Source organism: Meleagris gallopavo, chromosome 1 (genome assembly GCF_905368555.1).
Source record: "Meleagris gallopavo chromosome 1, MGAL_WU_HG_1.1, whole genome shotgun sequence".
Taxonomy (NCBI): Eukaryota; Metazoa; Chordata; class Aves; order Galliformes; family Phasianidae; genus Meleagris; species Meleagris gallopavo.
This window is the reverse complement of record NC_139404.1, coordinates 190,728,225-190,747,738: the sequence shown is the minus strand read 5'-3', so window position 1 is coordinate 190,747,738 and position 19,514 is coordinate 190,728,225. Positions and strand designations below refer to the sequence as shown.

The 19,514-nt window shown below is 43.0% G+C and overlaps 1 protein-coding gene across 4 annotated transcripts in view; it reads right to left on the bottom strand.

Annotated features, from left to right (window-relative positions):
- PAK1 (p21 (RAC1) activated kinase 1) overlaps window positions 1–19,514 on the bottom strand; it is a 70,601-nt gene that overhangs the window by 4,178 nt on the left and 46,909 nt on the right. For all 4 annotated transcript variants that reach the window (XM_085216483.1, XM_085216482.1, XM_085216485.1 and 1 more), the window contains 10 exons: window positions 19,399–19,436; window positions 17,625–17,741; window positions 17,349–17,523; window positions 14,846–14,909; window positions 13,979–14,027; window positions 11,084–11,196; window positions 5,739–5,856; window positions 5,163–5,262; window positions 2,919–3,115; window positions 1,518–1,655 (listed from right to left, as the gene is read on the bottom strand). In XM_085216483.1, coding sequence (XP_085072609.1) covers window positions 1,518–1,655; window positions 2,919–3,115; window positions 5,163–5,262; window positions 5,739–5,856; window positions 11,084–11,196; window positions 13,979–14,027; window positions 14,846–14,909; window positions 17,349–17,523; window positions 17,625–17,741; window positions 19,399–19,436 — 1,109 coding nt within the window. The remainder of the gene's footprint in view (window positions 1–1,517; window positions 1,656–2,918; window positions 3,116–5,162; window positions 5,263–5,738; window positions 5,857–11,083; window positions 11,197–13,978; window positions 14,028–14,845; window positions 14,910–17,348; window positions 17,524–17,624; window positions 17,742–19,398; window positions 19,437–19,514) is intronic.

Genomic DNA, 19,514 nt, shown 5'->3' with positions numbered 1-19,514 from the left:
CAATATTGATGATCAAACACACAACATAGAGTAGGTGGTGTCACAAAATGCTGCTTGCAGGACTGCTGTTCCCTTTACTCATGCTCAGATTTAAGTGGAAAACTTGTAATTTTCCAACCTCACAGAGGAAGTCCAGGCTGAGGACAGACACTGATACAAAACAGCTATCAGATGAGAGTGAAGGCACATAGAGCAAGTTCAAAACCTCCTCTGAAAGCAAAAAGCAGCTCTGTCCCACAGGACTTCTGAGCATCAGAAGGGATCAAACACCCAAAGCACTGCATTTGAACACGCTTCAGAGATGGAGAAATCAGAGGCCAGAAGATAAAGGCAGACAGAAGAGCTATAGTCAACATGTTCTCCCACTCTGAGGAACAGAACGTTACTGCTGTCTGATACTTTGAAACTGGTGAGACCAGGAGAAATGGGATCTTTCATCCACTGCCATTCTGCCAGTGATTAATGCTTCATTACAGTCTCAGAAGGCTGCAATACATCCAAACCTGAACCCAGGAGACAAACTAGTTGAAAATCAAAAGAGGGAAAAGGGAACTGTCTCTCAGTTGAGGTCTGAGGGTGATCACAGATCTATTTTACAAAGAGCTGAAGCACATTTTCCACCCCCGTGGCAGATCTGACAGATGGAAAACACGAACATTTTTCATCTGTGTTAGTGAAAAGCCTGGCAGCTTGGTCCTCCACTTTCACCAGGAGTCCAGGCAAAGATACCAGGTTTTCAGTGGAAAAAATAACCAAGGATTTCTCACAGGATTTGTTCCACTGCCTCTGCATTAAGGACCAGTACCTAGCAAAATGTGGTTTTGCCAAAGTGTTCCAGTTAATGCAAGACATGCCCATACCAAAAAGCTTTGGGATCCCTCCACCAGAAAGCAGACAACCAGAGATTTCAACAGATGGAAGCCCTCCTGTTGTCCAAATCAAAACAAGCATGGCCAGATCACAACACATCCAGATGTCAGGGTGAGCTGCACGAAGAAGCCACAGGAATTAAGGGGCTCAGCACTTGGCAGGTCTCGGACACTGCGATTATTTGAGGTCTGTTATAGAACATGCTGCATAGCTGCTGCTAGCAGCAAGCACTGCATGAAAAGGGAGTACTCTGTTAACATTCTGGTATGGATTTTGGATGCTTGGTTGGTTTTGTTTTGGCAAGTTACCCCAGCTGTCCCTATACCTTGAGATGAAGTAGTATTCAAGATCCCAGATGAGATTTCTCCATATTTATATATTTACAGAGAGGGTTGTTAAGCACTGGAATAGGCTCCCCAGGGAGGTGGTTGAGTCACCATCCTTGAATGTGTTTAAAAACCATTTGGATGTGGTGCTCAGGGACATGATTTAGTGGAGGATTGTAAGAGTTAGGCTAGTATGGTTAGGTTGTGGATGGACTCAATGATCTTTAAGGTCTTTTCCAACCTGAGTGATTCTACGATTCTGTGATTTATATGCCTTGTCTAACTGAAATGCCTCACTCAGCCCTGTCCCCCAGCAGTTACCTGTAGCAGCTCTTTTGCAGAACCTCTTTTTTCCACATCCATTTCAAGACAGCGGTTTAGGAAGTCTCTGAATATGGGTGAAAGCTTTTCTGGATTCTGCAGTTCTGGAGTCCCATTGGTAGCAATGAGATACAGGGCCTAAAGCAAAACAAGCACCAAAGAAACTGGAGGTTATGAAGGTCAGATTCCATCTCCGGATTACACAGACATCCACTTTTCCCCTCCCACCCACCAGCTCAATGGGAAAAATAAAACAACAAAAAGCCTTATCAGGGTGACTAATAAATGATTAAGTTCCAGCAAACAGAATAGCTGCTGGCTCTATTTTCATGTGAATGGGATCCAATCCTTTATTGTTTTACCCTCATAATCTGGCTTTGGATCCTGCTTCCCTCTCGAGGGATTAGAAGGACAAAAACAACATTCCACACTGTGTTTATATAGGGAAGCTAACTGGCACAGCTCTACCAGTGCTAGACTCCTGCAATAGCTATATCCTCATGGGAAGGTACTCTGCATAAATAGATTTTGTTCTGCAGGTACTTTGCCTGAGTATGTAAGGCCTATAAAGTCAGTACTGTAAAGATGGACTTGATACTTTATAAATGATGTTCAGTAGATCCTCAAGCAGCATTTGACATCCTAAAGAAACAAGTAGCTTTGCTACTGCTTGGGAATAAGTGTGCATGTAAATCCTCTGAGAATTCAGGAACTCAACATTCAAAATTCATGCCAGAAACTTCCTGGGTGGATTTTAAAAGGAAATGCCTATCTATATACCCAAAATCATTTCCAGTGCAAGAGATGGAAACATACGTTAAGCACAACTGCTCTAGATCTTTTCATTCTCTTTAGCTTAGGAAAGAAAAAAAAAGCAGAAACCTGGCTTACACACAGAACAGCTACATTATTACAAACTGACAGGATTTCCCTTTTCATTAAAGAATGACAAAGACACCAGGGAAGTTAAAGCCTGTCTAAAGACTTACTAAGGTTGGGGTTTTATTTGGAGCATGCAAAGTGGAACAATTCACCAGAAGAAGAGAGCCCTGTTTATTGATATGTATCCTTCAGTGCAAGGAGAGCTTTCTTCCCCACTCACAGGACACAAGGATTCAAGAAGCCAGGTACTCTGGTGCCAGACAGTGCTCCTTCTGTCCCATCAGCCTCTTGAAAGAGCAGGGAATTGTGAGTTGCTTTGGTTAACTGAGGCTCCATCAGAATGTTTGCAAGAGGATCCAGAAACTATGGCTTTTAACTCAAATGATCACAATCTTCTTGTTACAATATCCAAGGAAATATGCAGCTGAATGTGATGAAACCACACCGGAGGCTCTTTCAGAGCCTGAGCTAGTCAGAATGCTCAGAGCAAAAACAGAGGACGAAAAGATATCTGCTTACTCTCAGAGGGTTCTCGTTGAGGTAGGGGGGTTCTCCTTCAATCATCTCGATGGCCATTATCCCCAGCGACCAGATGTCCACTTTGGGTCCGTATGCTTTCCGTGTCACCACTTCAGGTGCCATCCAGTATGGGGTCCCCACCATGGTGCTGCGTTTGCTCTGCTCAGGAGTGATCTGGGCACAGAAGCCAAAGTCAGCTGGGAAGTGAAGACAGAGGGAAAAGCCAGAAATCAGCAGGTTTCTCCAAAAACAACATCCAGCAATACAAGCTGGTCTGTTGCACTGCATTGCTTGTTATACACTGCTTCTGCAGCTCTGAAGAAAGGGTGGTTTTGTGGCTAATATGGTGTTCAGGAGCTCGTTTCTAAATCTGACTCACTGAGGCCATGAGGATCACAGAGCTACTGCCTTGTCTACATGCAGGCTGGTGATCAGCAAACAGCCGTATACGGATGTTGTGAAACTTGACTGTGCAGCATTTTGCAGTTGTAAAACACCATCTATGTTTTCAAGATCACTCCTGGGTATGTGAAAACATAAATCAATGCCCAGCCTGATCTTGATACACCCCTCCACCCACACACTGCATTATCTGGTCAGATTCCTAGAGATATTTCTTCCCTGGAAGACACATCATCCCTCAAACAAGATTTGCTTTACAGGGTAAATACTATGTTCAGAATAAGCTTAAAGTACCAAAATGTATACTTAACATTTTTCTTGGAGTAGACAGAAAGATGGGAGCCTTCACATGAAAATTACTCGGTCCAATGTCTTATTTGCATTTGCCTTACCTAAAGAAAACCAGTTCTGTTCTTGTGTGACCAGCAGAATTAACACAGCAAGATGCAATGCACCTGCTGATCTCCTATGTCACCAAGAGTTCAATTTTAAGCAGAGCCATGAAAATTAAACCAATCCCCAACTGAGTTTTTATCAAGGGTAACAACCAGGATAGGTACATATGATTCATAAACAGAGCAAACTGCTAACAGAGCCAATACGAAGCCCAGGTCCAGAAGGTTACTGCATCATATCCACAGGGGCTTTCCTAACTGCAGCCAAGTACCTGCATCCTGTGCTCAACTATGTTATTCCATAACAACAGAGCACTTTGGCCCTGATAAGCTATTCATTGCTGACACTCCAGAGATCTGACTGTACCGATGTGTAACTTTAGTCTAAAAGGAAATTATGTACAAGAAGAAAAAAAAAAACAACACTATCTTACTCAGCATATCTGCACTGTGTGAATTTTGAGTCATATCTGCTGTCACTACTGACAAAAATAGATTTATTTATGCCTGTTGGGTGCTAGCTAAAAGAACTGGGAAGGAGAGGGAAGGAGCGTAATTTATTAGAGCCATAGGTGGAAAGCAATCATTCACTGGTCCCCACACTTGTCTTTGCGTGGGCAATCGCAAGCACAGCTGCCACCTTAACACCAGAGGGGCAGAACAGTCTCAAGGCCTTCATTATCAGTGACAACACAAGGAGGAAACAACACTAAGAATTCAGTTTGGGTTGGGTTTGTAAGATTAAATGCTATCTCGTTGCACAGCTTTCAGTTACCCATTCACTCGCTCCCATCTCCCAAGTACCCACAAGTATTTTCCAGTCTGAAGAGATCACACACAAATAAAGGCTTGTATAGCTTTAAACTCAGCTTTACAGACTGGTGTGGCATTAAAATACTGTCATTTCAGGCGACAAAAGGAGATGGTCCAAAGCTAAATGATTCAGGTTGGATATTAGGAAAAACTTCTCTCGAAGGAGAGGTAACACACCGGCACAGGTTGACAGGGAGGTGGTGGAGTTTCTGTCCCTGGAGGTGCTTGAGAATCACAGAATGGCCAGGGTTGGAAGGGACCTCAAGGATCATGAATCTCCAACCCACATGCAGGAAGAAGATGAGATGGCACTGAGGGATACAGTTAGTGGGCATGGTAGGGATGGGTTGATAGTGGAACTTGATGATCCTAGAGCTCTTTTCCAACCCTAACGATTCTATGATTCTAATTCCAAACCTCACTGCATGTCTGGTATCAGTTCAAAAGGACTTACACTTGCCAATCTCCATTAAAACAGATGCCACAAAAATAAGTACAGCAGCATTTCTACTGACTCATCATCACTGCAGCATCAAGTAACTCAAAAACCCCTCTTCCCACTAGGCCTGTCCTGTAGCATGTAAGAAGCCTAGGCTGACAACTAAAGCCACAACCAGCACTGCTCCCCACATACTTAATTTAACAGAGCCATCCATTCCCAGTAGGATGTTGTCACTCTTTATGTCTCTGTGAATAACTTGGTTTGAGTGGAGGAATTCCAAAGCCTGAAGACACTGAAAAAGATAATTAAAAAAAAAAAAAAATCACATAAATAAAAACAGAGGTATTCTTTCTGAGTATGAAATGATTCACCAGCTATAGTTAGCCAGTCGATGGACACTAACATCATACATTTTGAGTAGCACGGGCTTAGCTTCTTCAAGAGCCTTTCCCATATGCAGTATGTGTGGGGCTACAAAGAGACATCCCTACTGGGACCAGCAGGTGGACAGGGTAGTTGTAAAAGGGTAGTTGCAAAGAGAATAAATGTAACCATGGGAATTCCAAACCCATTTTCCACCACGATCCTCACTCTAGGATGAAACCTACCAGGGGTATGCTGCAACCCCCTAAGTAAAATCCACCCTTTGCAAAATTACTGTTGCACTAGAGAAGCTGCAGATGGCTGTTGCTGCAGAGCCAGTGACACATCACAGAAAGCCCATGTCCCCTTCCCCTCACAGCTCACTCAGGGCGAGCACAGCTTTACCTCTCGGCACACAGCTGCAATCTGTCCTTCGTCCATGCAGGTCTCTGTGACAACATCTGTTAGGGAGCCTCCTGCCAAGTACTCCATGACTACCCAGAGCTCTTCTCCTACAAGGTAACTGAAATGCCAAAGAAACAGCATTTAGAAGAAGCAGATCTATGAGCATGCCACCATTTACCTAGTCAGAATGCACTGGGTTTTTAAACCATCATAGAAGTATAGAAAAACCATCTACTTTGCTCAGGCACGGGGGCAATCCTGGATGACACAATGGTTGGTTACCCACAGACAACAGAGAAAGAACACAATATTTTTAAGTATCATGTTTACGGGAGAAAAAAAAAAAAAAAAAAAATCAATCTTTTTTATGGCACCATTCAGTTTGGCATTCTCACAGAATCACAGAAGTGCTTCCTGGTGTTTAGATTTTGTCCAAAAAATTCAGAACTGTTGCCCAAATATCTTGGGATATTTGGGATATTGTTGTGGATATCTTGCCCCTGGAGACATTCAAGATAACGCTGGATGGGTCTCTGAGCACCTGACAGAGATGTAGGTGTCCCTGCTCATTGCAGGGGAATTGGACCAGATGGTCTTTATAGGTTCCTTCCAACTCCAATGATTCTATGAGGGCTACTGAGTACATCCTTCTGGATGAAACAGCATTTCTACAGAATAAAAAATAAACCAGGAAAAGCCTGGAAGAGCAGCTCTTGCCCCAAAAGGCCTGCAGGAAGATGGAAAGGAGAAAGCTGAGATGAGGGTGAATATTCTCAGCCATTTGTGTTATTATTCTCTTCTGAGAGCACGCATGTTGACATCTAGAAGCAGAAGACCTGGGATAAAGGCACCAGCATTAACTCATGTTAAAAAAAATAATAGTAATCACCAACCACTTCTACCTTTTGGGGCCCATCTGGAAAAACATCAACACAACTTTTCATAACAGACACACAGGTATGACACATTTTTGAAGGAAGGAATCATTAGTTTGGAAACTGTAAAACCCACTTTCAAGTCTATCTGCCCATTTTTGACGGGAGCAGACAGATGAGTCAAAGAGAGAAGGAAGGCAAAGATTCAAATTAAAAGCTTCTCTGCTGGCACTAGAATTCATCAACAAGCTGTTTGCTTTGCTCAGAAAGACTGATCCTGCTAAAAAGTGAACAGCGAATCTGCGAGGAGCCAAAGGCAAAAGCAGGACACACTCCAGGGAACAACAGCAAAGGAGAAAAAGGTTATAAAGTCTGACTCGGCACAGAAAGTAGACAGAGATGAGCCAGACATCACAGGAGTGAGCAAGAAGTTCGCTCTGGCTCCAAAAGAACATACTGCCAGCACCTGAGCTGATGAAAACAGCTCCCAAAAATAAAAACTGCAGTGTAAGCTGTACCTGGATGCTAGAAATATTACAGCTACAGAGAGCTTTTGGTATTAGAGACAAAGATGTGATCTAAGTTTGGTGATGCTGTAGATTGCAGCGAGGCAAAGTCTAAAGCTTCTTTCAGTATCCAGAGCCCAAGGACACAGAGCAATGCTCACAGAGCAGACAGGTCTCCAGCTCCACTACTGAAGTGCTGACACACTGGCAGCTTCTTCCTGGCAGCACAGACCCCAACAACAGCAGAATCACCTGCACAGCAGTCTGTTGGCATGACAGAGGAGCAGAACTGCTTTCAGCAGCATTTCTGTAGGTCAGCAACCTCTTCGTGGTCTCTAAAAGCCACTCCATCCAGACCTCTCCTTCCTGTTCCCTTTGCTGTTGTTGATTCTTCTTCTCTTCCTGCCAATCTAGAGACTCCCCAAATTTTATCAGCACTCTCTCCACAAATCAGCGGCTGCCTGGAAAACCAACACTCCCCTTCTGTGCCACCAGCACCCTCTGAAGCCCAAATCTACTTGGCTATTGGGATGGGCAGAGCAGGATCCACTGTTCCTTTGTAACCCTCTCAGGTTGCACAAGCTGAGAGCAAGCTGGTGCTTCTTCACAGCCAAAAGGGATGGAGCAAGCCAAGGAGCCCACTGCGAACCAAAGCTGTGCCACAAGCAGCACGTGCCAAGATCCAGGCACCTCAATAATTGATAGCTCTGACACAACGTGCAGGGAGGTAAAATTAACAGTGGATCCTTGCCAGCTGACACTGAGCAGGCATAATTTCAGAAGGCAACACGGTGTCATCTCAGGGCTCTTTTCACTCTCTCACCACAGCAGAGGCATTTTAGTCCCTGAGTTGCCTCCTGCAGATGTGCCTCAAAACGGCTCTATCAGATGTTCCTGAAAAAAGCCAGAAATTATAGAATCATGGAACATCTCGAGTTGGAAGGGACCCATAAGGATCACTTAGACCAACTCTTGGCTCCACGCAGGACCACCCACAAATCAGACCACATGTCTAAGATCATTCTCCAAATGCTTCCTGAACTCCAGCAGCTTGGGGCCATGCCCACCACCCTCTGGTGAAGGACCTTTTCCTGATATTCAACCTGCACCTCCTGTGTCACAGTTTCATGCTGTTCCCTTTGGTTCAAGGGGAGCCAGGACAGCCACGTACTACTCTCCATGTGACTGACATCAAAAGTATCCCGGTGTCACACACCGTCACCTGCAGTCACTCTCCAAAAGAAGGCTGGCAGCAAAAGCAGGGTGATGAGCCTTGGAGGAAGGATGCAGCCTACAGTTTTCTCTTCACCCTACTTAATAACTTCAATTTCAGCTGAAGGCTGCATCCTGAAAGGAGGTTGTAGCGAGGTGGGGGTCAGCCTCTTCTCCCAGGTAACAGCGATAGGATGAGTGGTAATGGCCTTAAGTTGGGCCAGGGGAGGTTCAAGTTGGATTATAAGGAAAAAATTCTTGTCAGAAGGAGTGATAATGCATTGACACAGGCTGCCCAGAGAGTTGGTGGAGTCAGTCTCCAGAGGCGTTCAAGAACCATGGTGATGTGGCACTGAAGGACATGGTCAGTGGGCATGGTGGGAATGGGCTGGTGGTTGGACTAGATGATCTTAGAGGTCTTTTCCAACCTTAATGACTCTATGATTCTATTTTGGTAAGGGCAGGAGCTGAGGCAGAGATCAGAGAGATGGTTTATTCCAATGAACACCTTGATGAGCTCCCATTAGGTACTGAGAAGGGGAAACAGAGCCTCAAAAAAAGAAACCAGGTCCCTTGGCAGCAATCCATCCTTCCTCATACTTCCTTCTGGGACAGCAGTAGGCAGAAGCCAGCAAGTTTCATCACTCAGGAACAAACAGGCACACGAGGCCAGGCAGGAGGGATGCAGCTCCCCAGCAGCAGGAAGCTGCAGTTGCAAAGCTGAAGTGGCACAATAGGTAGAAGAGCTCCCACATGCACCCTCATCACTGTTCTGACCATTTGCAGCACTCAGATAAAAGCTAATCCCTCTGCAAAAGATTACTGAGAGAAAGCTGAGGATAAAAGCAGCAGCTCTTGCTGGAAGTTTAAACAAGACAGCAGGACATGCAGCCACCCTGCAGCTGGGATGTACTGCCCAGGCACGGCTTGTGCAGGGACACTGTGATGTACTCTCTAGTGAGAACATGCATCTCAAACAGTTTTCCCAAAACAAAGCCTCTAATCAGCCTGGAGAAATGCATACTTCCAGCCTACATGCAATACTTAAATGTTCTTTTCTACAGTTCTCATTTTGCACAGGTAATATCCTTCTGCTCTTTCTAGGAGAGGGCATCTGTCCTTTCAACAGCACACCTCTTCACAGTTATGCACATAATGTGGGACACAGCACCACCTAAATTGAGTATCACAATGGATGTCGATACTGCAGCACGAGAACTACTCTTTCATATTTCTGCTAGGACATCACAAGAAGCCAACTAAGAAAACAGCCAGAAGATTTTGATATACATGCAGAGCAATATATGCCCAAATATTCTCTCTCAGATTTCCAAAAGTGATTCTAGGTCATGCCCCTCCATTCTATCTTCAGAAGATGAATCACCATTATTCAAGTCTGAAGCTTGCTTATCTGAAGTTTCTGCTTTCTCTACAATAAGCCAAACCTGTAGTTAACCAAGACTGCTTGTTTCTGAAGAGTGCAGCAATCTGGAAATCCTGCTGCAGCCCCAATGGAAAAAGCTGTAACGTAAGATGAATGATTCAAGCTTGACACAATGCATCAGTGTTAAACTGATGCTGAATTCAATTCACTGTGCAACACTTTCGCTCTGTTTAGATTTCAACACATCCTAGATTTCAATGCTGGCAGCTTGTGACTGTTTCCTGGAATTCAACCAAGGGGAGATGCAAGCATTTCTTTCTTTCAAGCAGTGCTTTCTTTCAAAGGCAGCTCCCTACCCCTAAAGCCACCCAGTTGCTCCTTTTGAAGCAGCCAACCTCCAAAATGTTGATGATTGCAACACTACTTCTACCACCCTTATGCACAATATTGATACCCTGTGGGGAAGAACCCACAGCCACATTTGTTTGTGGACTTGGTGTTTTATTGCCTTGGGCTATATAGTGAACTGAGTTTTCATGGCTACATGCATTTATGTTAGAAACAGCTTACACAGGGCAGCAGTCACAGCACTGATTAGTTCTGCTCTGTTTCTGTCCTAATCCAAGGAACAAGTGCAAGCAGGTCCCTACATATGTAAGCAATTATGTGCAGCTCCTGCAGTAAGAAGAAGTAGGGATTCAAGAAGATGTTCCACATGAATGCAAGGCTGAGCAGGAGTAACACAGAGTGTGTACAAGTCCACAGAATTCAGCTGCAAGTACGGAATAAGCTTGTTCCTTACACCTTTCAAAGGATTTTTATACACTGTGCCAGCTCTTCTTTTCTCCCTTATCCACATCCACAAGAAAGCAGTTTTGCTTAGTTCTGTGTTACATGTTATTTACCCTTATCACTACGTAGAAAACCTCAGTGGACAGCAACAGGGACAGGATTACCACCCATGCCTGGAAGGAGTTATGCTAGCAGAATGTTTGTCTTGCTCAGAAAAGAAGAAAGAAGAGGAAAACAAATATAAATAACACAGTTCAATCTATTTTCATTTCTCCTCCAGGTGCAGGGAGGAAATGGCTCACCATGTTAAATTTGGCAGAGCATGTTGAAAAGTGGAGTCCTGGCAGCATGCTGCTAATGCCAGTATCTCTAAGAAGCCTGGATTCTCCATTAGCACCAATTCAGTCATTTGTTTCTCCTAGGATTTGGACAATGACCACTACATCATCCACACCCCAGCCTGACCAGATGCAAGACTGTCCTTTATCTGCATTAAGCTGAGACAGGATCATTTAAGACAGTGACAAGGAAGTGTTTTCCAGAGCTCTTTCAGGAACTCTTTGAACTGTGACATACCTGTCCAAGTAGTTGACAATGTTGGGGTTTTTGTTTTCCCTCATTACGAGGATTTCATTGATAATCAATTCCTTTTTGGGCTGCTGCTGCAAATTCATCTGCTTGATTGCAACCTACAGGGAAGAAAAAGCAAGATAGAGAGCATTACTACAAGAGTTCCCAAGAGTTCTGCCAGTAGCCTTACATTCACATGAAGGGGGAAGCCATTTATTCATCATGAGTTAGTCATTCAGCAACTCTGAGCTCCTGCAGCCAGTTCACTTCTACTCTTGCTGGGCATGTAATGTCAAAAAAGAGCAAGGGAAATTACTGCTTTCATACTGGACTTTTATATCACTGTTGGACAGCATCTCTAGCTATAGTTTCTTAGCAAGACAGCAGAGAGACTTTTACTCTAGTTTGGACTGATAATTCAAAGACTTCCTGTTTTGAATCAGATGTCTTTGGAAGTTCTGTTTTTGTTGTTGTTGTGTTTGTAGTTTGTTTTTTTTTCATTCCTGTGCAAAATCCTGTGCTTCTATAAATCTACAGCAGAGTGGGAGTGTAGGGAGGAGGTAAATAGCATGGGCTAAGTCACTTTCAAGAGATAATTCTCCTATTTGTTACAGCAAGACCTAGGGGAGAAGAATCACCAATATTTAGATTAAAGGGTGAACATATGGGAATTTGATTCAGCTTTATCCCCAGTTATAACAAAGAGAAATATGGGGAGATTCATTAGCTGTGGTCTATTTGCTTAGTAGCTGTCTACCTGGTTCATTATACCTGTTCCACATGCTTATGTGCAGAAAGCAGTTGGCTACAACATGCTTTGAATTCCTACGTTCAATTCCTACATTCATCATATCCCACAACCAGTATTTCTATGAGAACACCTGGCCTTCAAAGAAAAGCCTTCCAACCACAGAAAACCTTCGGTCCAGTAAGTCTGCCCAGCACAGCAGGAGGCAGAAACACTTTGATAGGCATTGCAGCCCAATTGTATTTGGTCCAATACTTAGGCAAAGGGAGTGATATGTAATTATACCTTGACAAAACTGCTGATTAGAGAAAGCACTATAGGCTAATGGAGAGGAGCCAGTAATTAGAGCTCACAAAAGCAAGGATTAGAAGCAACAAGCCAATATAGGTAGCTACAATTAGCATTTTGATAGTATAGCAGGAGATTCTACTGAAAAATGCCAATACACAAGAAGGCAAGAACAGACAGACATCATACTGCTTTTCCAAAGTATTCATGAGGCTGCCAGACAGTATTTAAGAAACAAAGACCCTGTGCTGCAGTTTGCACAAGAAGAGAATGAAAGATGAAGCAGAGAGGGAAGCATTTGCTGCAGATAAAGAAATTTCAGAGCAATACTGAGGAAGCCTCTGCATGTCCACGCTCCTGTTTGGAGGCACACTCAAGGGCATGCTTGCACAAAGGGGTGTCTTCCTTATCTATGTATTAGGGTACAAAGTAAATAGCTGCAGTTATACTAAATAGGCATAATCAGTGACAATCATGAGTATTCTTAATCCTGGCAGGCAGCTGCCCTAGGCTCTCGTATATTGCACAATAAAGAAATTTCTAACATGTGCTGCCTTTCACTGAATCCCTGAGCTCTCAGCGTTGGTACCAGCAGTGCTTCACAGAAAGGAACAGGTTAACAGCATGTCAGAACTACAGTGATCCCAAATGCAATTTTAAAAATCCAGGGACCAATCAAGCTAGTATGAAGGGAATGATTTAAAAGTCTGTTGTACTGCAAGAGTTCAAATATTCACATGGGAGTCACTGAATGGATCCAGAAGGAAAACAGAAAACCACCGAAGGATTTCCTCCTCCTACAAAACTTCTCATTGCTTCAAAATAAATGCAACACCCCTTCCACAGAGGCAGCAATTAAACTCTGTTATTTCCTCAGGAATTGAAAAAGAGGAGTTATGAAATTCACTGGTGGATAAGTGACATTGTACAAATGCAAAGTAGACACACAGTGCTGCAGACTTCCATAAAGATATCTGGAATAATGCATACACTTCCCTCTTTAACAATCCTCCATCTAGCAATAATCATTTCCACAGGTGCTGCATATCCATCACTATTAGTTTATTATGCATGCATGCAATGTGCACAGCACTTTTCAATATTCAGGAAAGAAAATAAAAAGACACTCTTTGTCTCTCAAGCCAAAGGCAAAAAGCAGACGGGCAAAGGGTGGGAATTATTTCTATGCAAGTCAACTGGTGTAAGAGTATGAAGCAAAGGAAAAGAAGATGTAAAAGAATTTACAGGGGGGGAGGAAGATCCCTTACTAGGGACCTTTCTGATAAGACAAGGGGAAATGATTTCAAACTAAACCAGAGGAGATTTCAATTGAATATTAAAAAGTGTTTTTATGATAAGGGTGGTGAGGCACTGGCACAGGCTGCCTAGAAAGGTGGTGGTTCAGCATCCCTGGGGACACCCAAGGTCAGGCTGGATGGGCTCTGAGCACTTGATGGAGCTGTAGGTGTCCCTGTTCACTGCAGGAGAGTTGGACCAGATGGCCTTTAAAAGTCCCTTCCAGTTCATATAACTATATTCATTCTGTAACTATGAAATATCAGGGATGAAGAGAGAAACTTCTGCTAAGGAGCTACCCCATCTCAACATTTGCTTCCAGCCTTTATAGTCACAAAAAGGTTTTTTTTTTACAAATACAAAGCAATTCAGGAATTAAAATCTGGGAAATCATTTTTCCAGTTTACTGCTCAGACCACTTGACCGTGCCTCATTAGTAAAGAAACAAATGCTTCATTAAAAACAAAATGTCATGAACCACTGAAAGAACGTCTTTATTTTATAGCATCAACTGTAACTTTCTGTGGATTTTGAATTGAGTCCTGGAGTGGTATTCTGGCAGCACTTACCTCCTGTCCTGTAGCTACATCCATTGCTGTGTAAACTGTACCTGAGGCCCTAAAGAAAAGGGAGAACAATAATAATGAAAGGGGAGAATAATAATAATAAAAAGCTTATTATTGTCTCTTAGCAAGACAGAATTTAATATACTCCTCCTACTACTTGTCTCACTCCCATTCTTCATCATATCAATAATTCCAGTGGTAAATGTAATCTGAAATACTTCTTAGCCAACATCACTACTGGAGAAGTTCCAGTGGGGAGCAAAGCTCCTGGTATGGAACAGTCTGGCCATCCAAATCTTTGCTGCTAAACCAGCAATGCAGCACAGCTTGTAGGACCATGATCTAAACTGGTATGACTGCAGTGCCCTGGCCTGCAGACTGCCCAACGTGATTACAGCACAGACAGGATGAGATAAAATAAACAAATGTGGCATTTGTAGTGAGAGGAATGGGAGTCTGGGCCTCAGCACAGTCTTTCCATGATGTACCTCACTGTAGCCTCTCCCCAAACCTCTTCTTTCCCCTACTCTGCTAAGAGTAGCACAACACCAGCATCGAGGAGAGTTAACTCAGAAAGCAAATCTGTGCTTTCAGCTTTGGATGCTGAAAATAAGCAGCTCCATCCCTGCCTACAGCTATATTTAGCAACCTGAACATCTAATGACATATTTTCTTCTATTAAAACACAATTGCGCAAAAGAACCCAGTCACTGTGACTCAAAACTTTGATAGGGAGGGGAAGAGAGCTTTGGGGAAGGAATAAAAAAAAATGTAATCACCAGCTTTTTCAGCAGACTAACTTAGCCTGGATTCAGTGCTTCTTTCTTAACATAAGGAAAGATACAGGAGAGAAGTGAAGCATATACCAACCCTTGTCCAATCTTCTCAAAACGCGTGTACTTCTTTTTTGGATCACCCACACTCACGATGCTTCCTGCAAAAAAAAATTAAAAAATAATTTTAGAAGCACTTTTCCATACAACTACATCGTGACAACTTCTGTCAGAACAAACATATTTACCACTTTTCCATACCAGCAATAACATAGCCGTTATTGATCTAACTAATAGATTGCAAGACATGGGGAGGAAGCTAGAGAGACCCTCAGAATTGCCCTGGGTATTGCTCAGCTCCTCTATTAGGAGCCCAGCAGCAAGGGGAAGGGCAGGAGGTTTTTAGTAGCAGTTGCCATGCAACTGCAGCCATGCTTTCCTGGGTTTGGAGAGCACCCTGAGGCAATCTCAGCTCATTTTCCCTAATGTGGCTGTTCAGCTGAAAGAAAGTCTATTATTGCATCCCTTGGAGGGTAAAGCATTTGGCTTAATGTTCTGCAAGGTGGTGAGGGGCTGCTCAGGTTCAAGCTAGCCATGAGGAACACAACCTCAAACTTTCTGTAGTGGAGGGAGCTTGTAGAACAAGGGCACAGAGGCACCAAGGCCAAGGATTAAGCTACAGAAGCTGCCAAAAGGAGCATCACTGGAACCCCAAGTTCCCTGAAGACATTGATATTCATCATGTCCTCAAAGCTGGAAGGGAATCATATCCTTCAGGGCTGAGAACATCCAGGCCAACAATTCCTAGAGCTCAGCTGGGTACAAGTCTCCCTACAACATCACCAGGGTTGACTAGATTATCTTTTCCAACATTAATGATTTGATGATTCTAATAGGACCAAGGGATGCAGAGCTGCCTCTGCATTGTCTGCAAGTTACTCAAGCAGCCAACATACGGTGCTGCCTTTGCAGAGGCCTAAGGCTGAGCCTAAGCAGATGCATATTGGCAAGGAAACTGCTCATGGTCATCATGCCAAGAAATCCAGTAGCGAGCAGAGTAAGAGCAGGCTATTTTCAGACACCAATGGCCAGCAGCCAAATCCACAGGGTTTAGGGCAGACAGAAGTAAGAGAGGGGAATACAGCTCATGCCTGGAGAGGAGGGTGGGAAGAGAAATCAGACTGTGTACACCCTACTGCACAATTACTGAAGCAACGCTGTCTGCCCTGAGGACAAACATTTCTGGACAAATGTTCATAAACTTTCCCTTAAAGTCTAACACAGGATGCAAGTTCAGACTGCGAGAGGCAAATGTTTGCCCAAGGCAGTCACAGGACAGTGCTGCAGGGCAGTGACAAGAGACAGCTGTCAGTCTTGCCCTGTTTAACCCTCTCATCTGTAAAAGGGGGTAATGTCTCCTACCTCCCTAAAAGCCAGGTGAGGATTCATTAATGTTTGCACTAATGCTGCACTAATGCTAAGAGGTGGGGATTTACAGAAGCATATTTGCCTAGAATAGCACTGTTTTCCAGACACTGGCTGCCCAACCTGATCACAGAATGGCTTAAATCCTTAATGATATAAAGGTCCTGCTAATTCAGCAAGTGAAGTTGCTGTTTTGAAACCCGTCTTGAAAGGGCAAGTTTTCAAATAGCAAACACTTCCAGCTTACATGCCATCAATGCAATTTAGGCTTAATTTCAGAGGAGTGAGGTACCCAAGTGACACTGTTGAAGTAATGCCCTCAGATTAAGTTTTTCTTGATTCAGGTATTAGCCTCAGCTTCATCAAATGGGGGAAAAAATCTCAACAGAGGTGTCTAGCCTGACTGTAGGGGTGCTAACACAATTTACACCATCTGACATGCAAGTCACGTATGTAATTAACACAGGATTAGTAGTTCAAAGAATTAGAAATGCTCTACCCTAATAAAAGCTGGCCCAGGCTGAGGACAGCAATCAATTGCACAGAACAGCTGTTTCAGCTGTCAAATGCTGCCATAGCACATCTCAGTAATGCCAAGCAGTAGAAGAGCACTTGAAATAACACCCATAAACTGAAGGTAAGGACTGCTAAATAAACTGGGGCACAACAGAAAGACAAGATAACACCCACAAATTTGGGTTATTTACTGGGTATACACACAGTGTCAGGACACTTAAAAATTAGCAAGACATTTAATGTCATGATATCTGGGGAGGTAAACTTGGGTTTGCATGAATTTTCTCTGCCTTTTAGTCACAGTTGAAAGCTCTGCTCACCTTAGGTGCAACATTTCAGTACAATCATCCACACTCCAAAGCTATGGAATATCAAGATGTGGAGCAGTCTCAGACTCCGTGGTTAAGTAGATGTTACATATTCAGGGCTCGTTTTGCAGAGTCTGAGGATCTGCAGCTCCCAGAGCCCTTCAGCTGGCATCACAGGTGCTCAGCTTACATCTACATTCTCCTTCTTCATCCGCCCCAATTTTGGCATGCAGTCACAAGGCAAAGTTTTCAGTAAGGGATCTCAAAGTAGCAGTGCCCAAACATCTCAGCTTTTAAGATACCAACACAAAAGAACATGGAATTTATTTTTTTTTCCCCAAGAAGACATACTTAATTTTTCCAAAATCTCTTCATCTGACATTTTTGGCTTTTTCTTTTGTTTCTCCGCATTCCTGATCAGCATGTCGGGTGTTGCTGTGCTGTTTTCCGAGGGAGAAGAAATAGGAGAGGTGGCCACATCTCTGGTAGGAGGAGGAAGGGGGTCTATCACAGAGCGGGTGTATATCTAAATTTTAACGAATAAAAACAAAGCAGATGATGACTTAAACACTGTGCATCTTTTTAAGACCCAAGTGTGACTGTGCTGAAGGAGGTACTGGTACTCACAGATTTGGTGTGTTCAGGTCGTGGAGCTATCACAGGGGGTGGAGCTGCATCATCTTCATCATCTTCATCTTCAGACACCGAGGGCACTGCAGGGGTCTCAGACACAGCTTTCACATTCTGCATGTGGTCACACAAATAGCAAAAATAAAAAAACCTAATTGCTTGTTGTAAACGTGTAACAAGCATTTGATAAAGCTCCTAACAGAGAATGTCTTGAAGGAAACACAGAAATTTATTTATTTTTTTTTGCCCAGAGAGGTTGTGGATGCCCTGTCCCTGGAGGTGTTCAAAGCCAGGTTGGATGGAGCCTGGGCAGCCTGGTCTACTACCAGATCTGAAGGTTGGTGGCCCTGCCTATGGCAGAGAGGTTGAAACTTGATCCTTGGGGTCCCTTCCAACCCAAGCCATTCTACAATTGAAGCTCACGGAGGCCTTTACACTATAGACACTGCAAAATAAACTTGGCAAGCCCCTCAACCCACTAGCCCAGTTCTGCTCATGCTCCTGCTTCCAGGCTACCATCAGTTCCCTAGGAGTAGTAGTGGAAAAAGACTTCTTAAAGTATTAAAATAAAGTTATCTGTCACTGAAATAAGGGGGTAAAAAGATTTCATTGATCACATTTCACATTTCACTGATTCTATGTCTTTGGAGCAACCAGCACACTGACATATATTTGATAAAGTGCCATTTTTGTAACACAAAAGCTTTGTCCATTAAAAACTACCAATATACTGTGAATTTCCTGAGTCTCTCCAAAATGAGAGGTTACTCAACATCTGACAGAAAACATTGGGCCATCTCAATAGACTGGTAACTACTGTTTTTTTTCAGGATTTATTTTAAAATCCAGTGCTCTCAGATATTCTAAGCTTCTGAGAACTGATGCACAAATAAGGTGTAATGATGAAAAATGACCAAAAAATATTTTCCTTTTCTTTTAGTAAAGTCAAATAGCAACAACTCCCAGAAGGGAGCAGAACAAGCCAACTCCAGATAACATCATGGCTGTGAGAAAATGAGAGGTGAGAGAACTGTGTGCTCTTATGAATCACCTCAAAGTTTTGTTTATCTCATAAATATACATACATAAATTTTACAGAGCATTTCAGCTCTGTCTCCAAGCAAAGTTGAAGAGGAGTGGTGCTGTCCTGGTAAGGACAGAGTGAAGGTCGAGCAGAGAGGAGGAGAACCTTTTATTTCCTTCTCGGCTGAGATTAGTTTGGTTAATCAACACTGCTTCAATCCAACCTCTCCGGCTAGTGATTAAACTTTGTTAGATCACAGGTGTTTATAGAGACATATAAAACCTGAAGGCAAAGTGGTTACAGTTTTCTAGATTACCCCACCCAAAATAAACAGATGCAGGAATGGATCAATTTATATGAAAGCAGCACTATTTCTACTCATTAATTCACTAACTTTTATTATTTTAATAATAAAGGCTTCTTCTGTGTACTTGGCTTTACCACAGCTTTTTTTTTTTTTTTCATGTACAAACAACATGTTCTTTTAAGATAATTTGCCTGTTTTTATAAACATACCCATTATATATAGAATCAGAGAATCATGAAGGTTGGAAAATACCACTAAGATCATTAAGCACAACCATCAACCCATCACCACCATGCCCACTATGTCCCTATGTGTCTTTGAACTGCTTTTCAGATGCTAAGCAAACTGAAAACTACACAGATAAAACTATCAAGTTTTAAATTTTTTTTTAAATGCAAGTTTTTAAATGCCCAAACTCAAGAATTGGTGTGAAGGCTTACCAGAGTATTCGATGAATTGTATTCCTCTGCCAACTTATCTGAAAGAAAAATATACTAATGTAATTATGAATGAGTTGTAAACACAGCAGCACTAGAGAGAGGAAAAAGGGACAAAC